The 10,890-nt window shown below is 35.8% G+C and overlaps 3 protein-coding genes across 3 annotated transcripts; all 3 read right to left on the reverse strand.

The window, feature by feature from the left end:
- Window positions 1–1,739: 1,739 nt before the first annotated feature.
- LOC105454002 (odorant receptor 82a-like) lies at window positions 1,740–3,225 on the reverse strand. Its single transcript, XM_011696310.1, has 5 exons — window positions 2,897–3,225; window positions 2,417–2,647; window positions 2,232–2,348; window positions 1,904–2,059; window positions 1,740–1,827 (listed from the first exon to the last, which is right to left on the reverse strand). The coding sequence occupies exons 1-5, from the start codon at window positions 3,173–3,175 to the stop codon at window positions 1,777–1,779; spliced, it is 834 nt and encodes a 277-aa protein (XP_011694612.1). The 5' UTR covers window positions 3,176–3,225; the 3' UTR covers window positions 1,740–1,776.
- Window positions 3,226–4,551: 1,326 nt separating this feature from the next.
- On the reverse strand, window positions 4,552–7,151 carry LOC105454000 (odorant receptor 67c-like). Its single transcript, XM_011696309.1, has 6 exons — window positions 7,090–7,151; window positions 5,958–6,312; window positions 5,260–5,490; window positions 4,999–5,112; window positions 4,722–4,877; window positions 4,552–4,633 (listed from the first exon to the last, which is right to left on the reverse strand). The coding sequence occupies exons 2-6, from the start codon at window positions 6,285–6,287 to the stop codon at window positions 4,583–4,585; spliced, it is 882 nt and encodes a 293-aa protein (XP_011694611.1). The 5' UTR covers window positions 6,288–6,312; window positions 7,090–7,151; the 3' UTR covers window positions 4,552–4,582.
- A 1,025-nt stretch (window positions 7,152–8,176) lies between these two features.
- Window positions 8,177–10,617, reverse strand: LOC105454004 (odorant receptor 4-like). Its single transcript, XM_011696312.1, has 5 exons — window positions 10,291–10,617; window positions 9,461–9,688; window positions 9,242–9,370; window positions 8,487–8,642; window positions 8,177–8,227 (listed from the first exon to the last, which is right to left on the reverse strand). The coding sequence occupies exons 1-5, from the start codon at window positions 10,615–10,617 to the stop codon at window positions 8,177–8,179; spliced, it is 891 nt and encodes a 296-aa protein (XP_011694614.1).
- Between the last annotated feature and the right edge of the window lie 273 nt (window positions 10,618–10,890).

The raw sequence follows: 10,890 nt of genomic DNA on the forward strand, positions 1-10,890 counted from the left end.
TTGCCTCGTCGAGATTATTATAATGTTAGTTATGTTGGCATTAAATATAGACACATTCTATATTATTCTCGCAAAAAGACGTATCTTACCGACGATTCCACCACAAAACAAGGAGCTTGAGAAAGGCGAGGCTGTACGCCAGGGTGAGACTGAGACAGTCCATGAGTAGCCAAAGATCGTTCAAGTCGAAGTGCGTGAGTATGTACGCGTACTGATAATATTGCACTATTGCTACCGATGCCATATAGCTGAACCAGTAGAGATTCGGATACGCCGAGTCCGGCCACATGCCGATGAAACGGAGGCCGATCTCGACTGTGAGGCTAATAGTATTCGCACGCGTCATCGTTCCTTGTCAACTGCCGAACGTTAAAATATCAACGACCACGGAGACGTTAGCGCGCGATAAGCATGTGCACGTCGTTCAACATGCTCCGCATGATGGTTAAAGCACTAAATAATCGCAGCGGAAAGTCTCTGTAAAACACAAGCTACTCCGAACGTGAATCAATCATAATTATATCTTAGACGACTTAGACGTTTTCGTCGCAATAGGTAATAGCTGTAACGCAAGCTTATAGCTCTAACGGTTAGGGGAAAAAATGCTATTATGTTCATTTCTCCTCTGAATTAGTGATCACTTTGGTAGTACACAATGGCAGGTAATTGCTTTAGTACTGTCTGTTTCTATCCCGAGGGACAGCTTTATGTCCATCTATATCCATTAGAAACAAAAATATACGTAAAGTCTCGGACGTTGACGTCTGCAAGACACGAAAGATGAAGTTAGCTATTTTTTTTATAGTTATTAAATATGTTCATAGTATACTAATTCCTTTAATTCACCTTGCTTTTTCCTCCACGTACCGTGCTTCTATTTCAAGCAAAGATAAAAGCCTCCAAAGTTACAGCGGTGAAAAAAATAATGAAGAAAATAATTTCGCTGGCGTATTTTTCTGATAGATTACTAATAGACTGTGATGTGAAAATGTAATTTGTTCCAACCGTATAAGCTGCACCACTTTTATCGCTAATTTTCAAATAAACATTTAGTCAGCAGCAAAAAAGAATACAGAAAGCTTTCGATAGATAGATTATTGCACGAAACTGACTGTGAGAGAAAAGACACGCGCGTTACTTTCAATTTATTTAAGGATTAAAAGGGAACGATATCAAATAATTCTTTTAAAAATGCAACGCAAGTAAATGTTTTAATATACAATGTACATGTCTATCACAAATATGCGCATAAAACTTTATGTTTACGATAAAAAAATTAAATAGTAAAGAAGATAATCACAATAATACAAAAATACAATATGTATTATTTACACAATAATTAAATATTTACATTAATAATAAAAAATATGTAATTTGAGAATTTTTTCGAGATAAGTGCAGCGACTAAACTTTGAAGCAAAAAGTTTATAAACATATATGTAAGTGTGAAAAAGTCAATAAAGTTTTTATTATAAAGTGCATGCTAAAGTATACCTTCTTTCCTAGATCTGAAATATTTTTATTAACGATATATTGGAAATTATAATATAAAATTTGAGACATAAAAAAATTGACATTTTATAGAAAAGTATTTTGCGTAGGAAAATAATTGTCCACTAAACTCATAAAAGATAGTGTATGCTGAAGTAATTTTATCTCTTCTCTTGTAACTTACAATAATTTTATTTGGCCAAGAATAACAATTGCCTGACAAAAATTATTGTTGCTAAGGCAACAGTGAAAATGCACATGTGATTGACAAACGTCATTCGGCACTTAGTACATCGCATTTAGCACAGATACATAAGAAGCTGATGCCTTCATAATCTAAAAATTCGTACAAACTAAGAAATAGCTAATCCAGCATGTCAAAGAATGTAGTATTTATAAGGTAATGTCTTACGCTTGTAAATCCTTCCAAAGTTAAATCAACGACTTTTCCTGCAGTTATCGTCAATCGTTTCTGCGATCTTAATATCACAAACAATAAAATGCGGCTATTTGTCGTTGGCATATCGTACCAAAGTGTCTCATACACCGCATCGCTAATTGACCTACTCTAATGACAGGATAAATTCAATTCGGAAAACAATAGAGACAAACAATCGACAATCTCAAAAGCATTTTTTATCGGTGAAACATATCAAAAATTAAATCATTTATTAAAAAATATAATAAAAAGGATAATTAATATCGATAATTATTATCAATATATGAAGTTCTGCACGAACCTTGGCGCTCAAAAATTCTCCGGCAAAGCAGAGTATGAAAACTTCTAGAGTAATTGCAATGTAAAAACTCACAGATTTGATCATTGAAGTTGTCCCACTGTCGCTGGTACCAATGGTCTGCAATGGAACAAGAAAGAAATATTCTTTATTGATGGCGCGGAACAACAGCCACAACCATTACTCACAATCACAATCACAAAACCAGTGCAGCAGATGACCAAAGTGTTCCATAGGAGTTGCATTAATGCGATATATGTATACAAGTTTTCGATGTGTTCCGATAGAGTAATAATCTTCTGGTGCTTGCAAATTAGACTTTTGATAATAACCAAGGATGCGCTGGAATCGTATTTGCTGTTGGAAATGTCATTTATATCTTGTCGCATAATGTCAATCTGACCACTTACGTGAAGTATCTATAAATACAAAACAATTAAATATATATATATATATATATATATATAGAACAATTAAAAAATATTAAAGTGCAAAGTATTTTATTATTAATTAGATTGCGAATCAATTGTAATTGTTAGATTGTAAGATCAATTGTTCACACACAGGATACTTTTATAATTGTAAACATTAAATAAGATAAAGGAAAAATACATATATTAATTATTGTATATAAAAAGCTACGCTTTGCAGAGTCATCACGAACTCACCAATGAGACGAGTAACGCATTCATCATACCAACTATAGAAGCCAGCACCAATTCGTAAAGGAATTGCCCGACCAAAAAGCACTCGAAAACCGGGGATTCGCTGACGTCGAAAGGGAACTCCATCTTTATAGGGAGTTCTCGAGAATTATTGTCAACTCCATCGACATCGCCCATCGACTGCAGCAAGTGCTCGCCGATTGAAAGGAAAAAGGCAGCTAAAGCGTTGATACTGATCATCACGTTGGTGCAACGGCGCGACAGATCCGCCACGCTCATCATCGTGGACTCGTACGAGTCATTGATAACGCACTCTTTCCAATCTTGATCCATCGCCTTTACAATATAATAAAATGTCCTGCAGGAAGCAGCTTATATATCGAGTATTGTACGTATTAATTAAGTTTCTTTACGGAAAAACGGACAAAAGAAACATTTAAGTATTTGATTTCATTTAGACATGATATTAATAATAAATTAATTTTTATCTTCATTCGTTTTTCGTCGAAATTATTCAGTGATAACATAGCTCTATCGTCCCGATCGGTATTATTGTTTTGAGTTATATCTGCAACGAAACACGTCTTACCGGCGATTCCACCATAAGGCAAAGAGCTTGAGGAAGGCGAGTGTGTACGCCAGGGTAAGACCGAGACAGTCCATGAGGAGCGAGATATCGCTTAGGTCAAAATGCGTAAGAACATACGTGTACTGATAATACTGCACTATCACCATCGTCGCCATGTAAATTAACCAATAGAGGGTCGCGTAAGCCGAATCAGGCCACATGCCGATGAAACGGAGACCGATCTCGACCGGGAGGCTGATGGTACTTGTGCGCTTCATCGTCCTACACGACTTCAATCGCCCGAACGTTACGAACCGACGGCTATCGAGATGTCAATGCACCGTGGCGGACGTCCAGTAAAACTTCGTCCGGTAAAACGCGCAATGCGAACGTCGCTCTCTCCGAATAATCGTGGGGAGAGAGACGATAAAGCGCAGGTCCTCCCTCGATCAATCGTAATTACACGCCGAGACTATTATTCCGATCCCATTATTTCTTGAGAGCTTATAAGTACACCGAATAAAAAACAAAACCTGTCTACTCTCTCCTCCTGTAATAGCTCATGCAATATTGCTCGATAATTACCGAAGAAATAAAAATTTCTAAACTCGAAGAGAATCATTTCTAACAAACGTCTCTATATTCAACAGAAAAAAAGCTGCACGTTTTCGAAAAAAAAAAGAGATGTTAATGTTTACTTGCTGGCAGAAAATAAAGATGTGGAAGGGGAAAGTGGAGAACATTCGGTGCACGATATGCGCGCGGAAAGCTGGATTATTCAAAGATAACATTTTATGAGTAAGTAACATCACTCTTCGCATGTAAATAGAACTTTAAATTGTATTATTTAAAAATTAGACCTCTGCAAAATACGTGGTAAGACACAAAATGTTTTTTGCAAAATTTTTTTATACTAATATATGTATATGTATGTATCAACATATGCTCCGCTCAACGGAATCAAACATTTGGCTAAAACTATTCCCGTCACATAGAAGTCACAATGTCCTTTTCTTTATAAAATATCCATTTGTTATTACCGTAGGGGCAAATCCAATTTAGTGTGTACTCTATAGTACTAGAGTACTCACTTATATCCAAATGCAACTTTTCATTCTTCTTTAATATAATGCACTCAACACGGATATGTACGACGCGGACGATTTCATAATCTGGAGCAATAAAGCGTATTAAAATTTTTGTTTCAGCCCTAGTTTGTGAACGACGAAAGCTTCCGGATGGAAGTTCAAGTGAACTCACGGTCGTGAAACCTTCCAAGGACAGATCAGTTATCTTGCCCGCGGTGATGGTCAATCGTTTCTGCGATCGCAGCATGAGGAACATCAAGACCCGGCACTCGCTGGGCGTCAGCTCGTACCAGAGGCACTCGTACGCAGCGTCGCTGATGGATTTACTCTGCAATGGACGAAACGAACCCCCACGATTAATCGCGTCTAATTAAGCTTCTCTCGGGAATTAACGCGGAGTTAAATTCAAGAACTCTACGACCGCTACCGTTACGCTCCCTTACGCTGACCTTGGCGCTGAGATATTCCCCGGCGTAGCAAAATACGAACGCCTCGAGAGTTATCGCGACGTAAAAGATGAGGGACTTTGTTATCATCGTAGCGCCTTCCTCCGTGCCGATAGACTGCAATGTGTACACAATTAATATACATTCAAGCATCAATTTGTGCATCTTACTGGAAATAATGCCTCAAGTCAATCGCAAAAGGTAGATACATAAAAAAAAAAGAGAGAAAGAGAGAATTATACACAAAAAAATGTAATAACTTACTATTACGATGACAAAGCCTATGCAACAGATGACCAAAGTATTCCAGATGAACTGCAGCAACGCGATGTTTGAGAAAAGATCTTCGATATTGTCTGATAAATCGATGATTCTCTGATGTCTGTTAACTAAATCTTTAATAACAGCCAAAGAAGATCTTGACGTATGCTTCTTAGACGAAATTTCCACAAAACCTTGCCGCATAATATCAATTTGCCCACTTACGTGTAGTACCTAAAAAATATCTTCAGTTTTACAGATACTTTAGAGCAGCATCGTTATCTCCGCAAAAAATCTGAAAAGTTACACACACGAAATTGTATTTAAAAATAAAGGATTGTGATATTCGTCGAAACACAAGATTCCAATGTCACTAAAAGGACTAACAATAGTCTATAAAATCGTGATATACAAGTAAAAATAACATAAACTCTCACCGGTGTTATAAAACTAGCAAAATAAATTTCCCAATAAATCTAATCGAATTTTTTACATTTTTTTTATATCAAGTTTTCAAGTAAAAATTATATATCACATAAGAAAAAATATTGTATGTATGTACATACATATGCATCTCTTTTATATTATATGCAAGTTGTAATACAAAAACAATTATTTATGTTTTCTATAAATTTATCAAAATTAATTTTGATAATCTTTGAACTTACTAGATCGCTTTCGAATTACATTCAATTACTTACCAGCGTAACGAGCAAAGCGTTCAACATAGCGATGATACAGGCTACCGACAAATCATGAAAGAATTGGGCTATCAATATCAGCTCAAATATCGGAGAATTATCGATCTTAAAAGGGAATTCCATCTTGATGGGCAGCTCGCGGGTCGAACTTTCGCGATCGTTCTTTTGAATCATCGAGCGGAGTATCGGACCGCCGATCACGTAAAAAAACACGGCTAATGCATTCGTGGTGATCATTACGTTGGAACACTGACGAGACAAGTTGGCGTGTCTGATCATCGTGGATACGTCCGAATGGACCGCGCTCCCGTCGCTCCAGTCTTTGTCCATCGTATCCAGAATGGTGTACAACTTTCTACGGAATATTTCTTACATCCGGTATCGTTCGCGTGGGATAGAAATGGAATTGAAAAGAAAAATAAAGAGCACGGTCGATCGCTCGCCCTTGTCTTCGTAAGCCGGTATTCATAATCAATTCTTATTTGAAGATCATCTTAAGTAATGTCTTAAGATCGATACTAATACCGCTCTGTGATTGGCTCTTAATTGACATCTTAAGATTGTACTTAAGACGATCTTAAATATATAAGAATCGACTATGAATACCGGCCATAGAGATCATTAAGCGCAGGATTGTGCATCTACACGTAAAATATAATACTCTACGTTTACGTGTAAACAACGTAAATTATTATGTAAGTGTCATCTATGTAGAGTCAGTAGACTATATATTTATTTATTTAATAAATACATATAATTTAACGTTTATGTAAAAAAAAACTATCATTTGAGTAAGAAAAATTCTCTGGTTACATTCTTAATCTTAACATCGTAGTTAAATTTAATGTTCAAAATACATCAAGAATATCCTAAAGATGTCGTGGTATCTTTAATCTGTTCTTAGATACATTTTGGACTGTGATACATTTCTACCGTGGGTAGAGACTGTTTTATAATTTAATTTTTTTATATTGTATATATTAGTGATACAATTTACAATATTCTAGATAGTTTACAAGTCTAGATTGTTTATGTAGCAAAAAGATCATGTAAACATCACGTAGATTTCACGTAAATAATCCGTGTAGACGTAATCTTGAAATCTACGGCACAAATTTAAGCGTAATCTTACCGACGATTGAACCAGAGATTGATCAGTTTGAGGAACGACAGGCTGTAGCCCAGTGTGATGCTTAGACCGTCCACGAAAACCGAGAGATCGTTGATGTCAAAGTGCGCCACGATGTATGAATATTGAAAGTATTGCACAATCGCCACCGACACAATATAGACCCACCAGTTGACATTCGCGTACACGCAACGCGGCCACATTCCGATAAAACGCAGGCCCGCTTCGACCGACTCGCTGATGGTGCTCGCGCGTCCTATCGTACCTTTGCCTAACTCGAGCATATTTCTCGTGAGAGAGAGACTATCCGAAAGCCGTGTAAATCTCCTCGGCGCAATAACAACGGATATAGCAGAAAATCGAGAAGGGTGGAGGGGGAGGGGGAGAAGGATAAGACACGATAATGAACTGTACGATAATTACGATCAATCGTAATTTATACCCATAGTTCGCAGAAATGGCGAATGAAATCGCAAAATTGGATGCTCGCCAATTTGCTAGATTATAGACTTGGGAGGAAAAATGTGTAGAAAAAGCAGTCCCGCGCGCGTCTCGGGCTCTTTTTTCTCTTCAACTTAAAAACGTCGAGTTTTCCGACGATAGAGTCGCTAGTTTGCCGAGTCATTTACTTTAAAGATGCATAAAGCTTTCTGAAGATTGCTCGGCGCTCGCTCAGAAGGCAAAAAATTAAATATGAAACGTAAAACACGAACGTCAAAGTGAAGATAAACAAAAATGCAACGGGCGATACGTTGTACGGTATAAAATGTTTTTCTTCTAGATCCAAGATTATTGTTATTTAAAAATATACATAACAGAAAGAATATGTTAATGTATAAAAAGAACGAATTACTTTTTTATATAAAGCTGTATAAAAGAAAATCTATGGGTTCGAATATATTTATGTATATGCAAGTAGCGATCATGAAAATCTAAATACTTTATTATAAACTGCGGAAGGTAAATTGATACATTACGTCTACATTTAATTTCCATAATGATTCTCGATTCATCATAAATATTATCAACAAGCAAAAGAACCGATAAAAAGAAGTCATCTTTAGCAGCACATAATGGCCATCTTCGAACTTCAGTATATCGCGTGCAATACTGACACGTACGAAACCGAAGCCTTAATAATCTAGAAAAATTGTATCAAATAATATATAACACAATGAAAAAATACAAAAAAAAAACAAATTCATAAATAAATAAATTAAATACATTGTTTAAATATAAACCAAACGTTTCAATAAAAATGTGGACATGTATTAATCAAAAAATCGTCTTGTAAAATTACTTAGTAACTAAAATGAATCGCGATCATTCAGAATGGCGCCAATGGTTGATTCATCAAGATGAGAATTTTATTAACAGAAAATTTAGTGTTGGAATCTTACAGTCGTGAACGCCTCTAGTGACAGGTCCATGATCTTTCCGGCCGTAATGGTAAGCCTTCTTTGAGATCTCAATATTATAAGCAGGATGAACTTGCTCTCATTGGGTTTAAAGTCGTACCAGATTGATTTGTACGCCGCATCGCCGATCATTTTGCTCTGAAGAAGAGTGTCGCAAAAATGTCGTGTTGTCAGTGAGATAAATGACTAAATCGACATAAAAACTTCGTTTATACTATAAAAAAAAAAAACAATTCAGACATAGCTCGATACAAAAATCATGTGCTTCAATTAAAGATGCGTCCTCGCCAAAATAATCACGGTATTGTGTCATTGTTGTTTGTGGTATTGTTGACATTGATTTAAATAATTGTGATCATTTAAATATGATACAAATAAAAATTAGTTAATTAATCTTTATTTAAGTAGTAATTATTATTATTTAATACGTAAAAACGGGACTTTCTCTTTAGCTCGTATATATGACACAATATACACGTATATTATGTAAAACTGTTTAATTATTATAAGGGCATTGCAATACATTCGCATTGAACAGTATAGAAATTTTTAGATTTTTCTTTTCATATCGAAAAGAAAAGGAAAAAGAATTTAACTTTTCGTTCAAACAGTTGTGCGTTATCCATAATAAAAATGTAATTGCCGTTATTTAAAACCACCAAACAATGTATAGCCGAATTGTGTAAATGGACATCTCTACAATACGAATCAAGCGTAAAGATCTTGATTGTTCCGACCTTGGCACTGAGATACTCTCCGCAAAAGCAGAAGATAAACGCCTCCACCGTAGCGGCCATGTAAAATACTACAGCTTTTATTAACGCCGCACTATCGATCGTATCCGAGCCTTGCACCGTGCTGATCGACTGCAACATCGAATCGCGATATAGATCGCCATTGCTGCAAAACGTACGATGTTGTTTTGTATCCTCTATTTTTAACGAATTATTACTTACTGATATAACCGTGAATCCTACGCAGCAGGTCAGCAATGTGCTCGACATGAATTGAATTAACGCTATATAGGAGAAGATTCTTTCGATTTTATCCGAAAAGATGATGATTTTCTGGTGCTTGCCGATCAGTTCCTTCATAGAGAAAGCTAGCTGTTGATTGTTCTTTTTGAGAGAGATATCTCTCAATGCGTCACACAAAATCTCTATCTGACCGCTCGCATGAAGAACCTGAAAATGTATATTCTTTAAAATCATGTGACATAAATAGAAAGAGATTTTACTATCGAAGATAACAATTGCTGATTACGTGACATAAAATAAATTTATATGTATATTATTACACAAGACAAATATAACATACAAAAAATATTTTATTAAAAATTTTAAAGTAAGAAGAAAATTTCATATTCGATTTCAACTTATTTTGAAACATTTTTATCGTCTTTGTGAGGCGCATCTAACAATAAATAGAAAATGCGATTTATAAATTATAAAATTAATTTGTCTATTAGTTTTAGATAATTTGCTGGTAATTACATCTTACATGTTGACAAAGAACAGTGAATCCCTTTTATTAATTAAGATTTTGAAAATTATTAAAATATTTTCTCATGTTAAATTTAATTATAATAAGGAAATAAGAGCAAAAAAAATTAATATTTTTTTACTCGTGAAGATCGACATAAATATTGATATCGCATATCGATATAATCGAATGTTCTATATTTTTGCCTATCTTTTATTATGTGAACTGTGTATCATAATGCTAACAGATAAATATAGTCGAATGATATCGAAAGCTAATTTTTTTTCGTAGAGATTGCACTCACTAACGTGATGAGCAGACAATTAAGTGTGCCGGACGCAATGGAAGATGCCAATTGATGAAGAAACTCCAGACACATTACGACCTCGTACAGCGGCGACTCGTTGCACTGCGACGGGAGCTGTAGCTTCAACGTGAACGCGCGAATGGGCGTCTCGATTCCATCGACATCGTAATCGTCGGTATTGGATGCAAGCACCTCAATGCCGAAGCAACACACCGCCACCGAATGAAGCCCGATGATCACGTTGGAGAAACGCCGCGATAGATTTGCCTTGCCCATCATGGTGTGCATTTCACTGTTGGCGGCTTCCCTCCAGTCTGCAGCCATCGCAGCTAGGACGTCGTAAAATATACTGCGGCAGTTTACTCTATCCAGGTGTATGGATAAACAATTCGCGATGAGATGGGAACACAATAAGACGGAAAAGGATGAGTTCCGGGAAAGGAACAAGTCTGATCGTGCAGTGATATATAAAATATAACGACGAAATGTAGTGGAAAATGTAGCTTCAATAAATATTATTGCAATAAAATGGCGATGTTTGCATATGTCTAAATTAACTAATTAACAAACTATATAAAGACAGTCGTATTAAAATCT

The sequence above is a fragment of the Wasmannia auropunctata genome, unplaced genomic scaffold (assembly GCF_000956235.1).
Source record: "Wasmannia auropunctata unplaced genomic scaffold, wasmannia.A_1.0 LD335989.1, whole genome shotgun sequence".
Classification (NCBI taxonomy): Eukaryota; Metazoa; Arthropoda; class Insecta; order Hymenoptera; family Formicidae; genus Wasmannia; species Wasmannia auropunctata.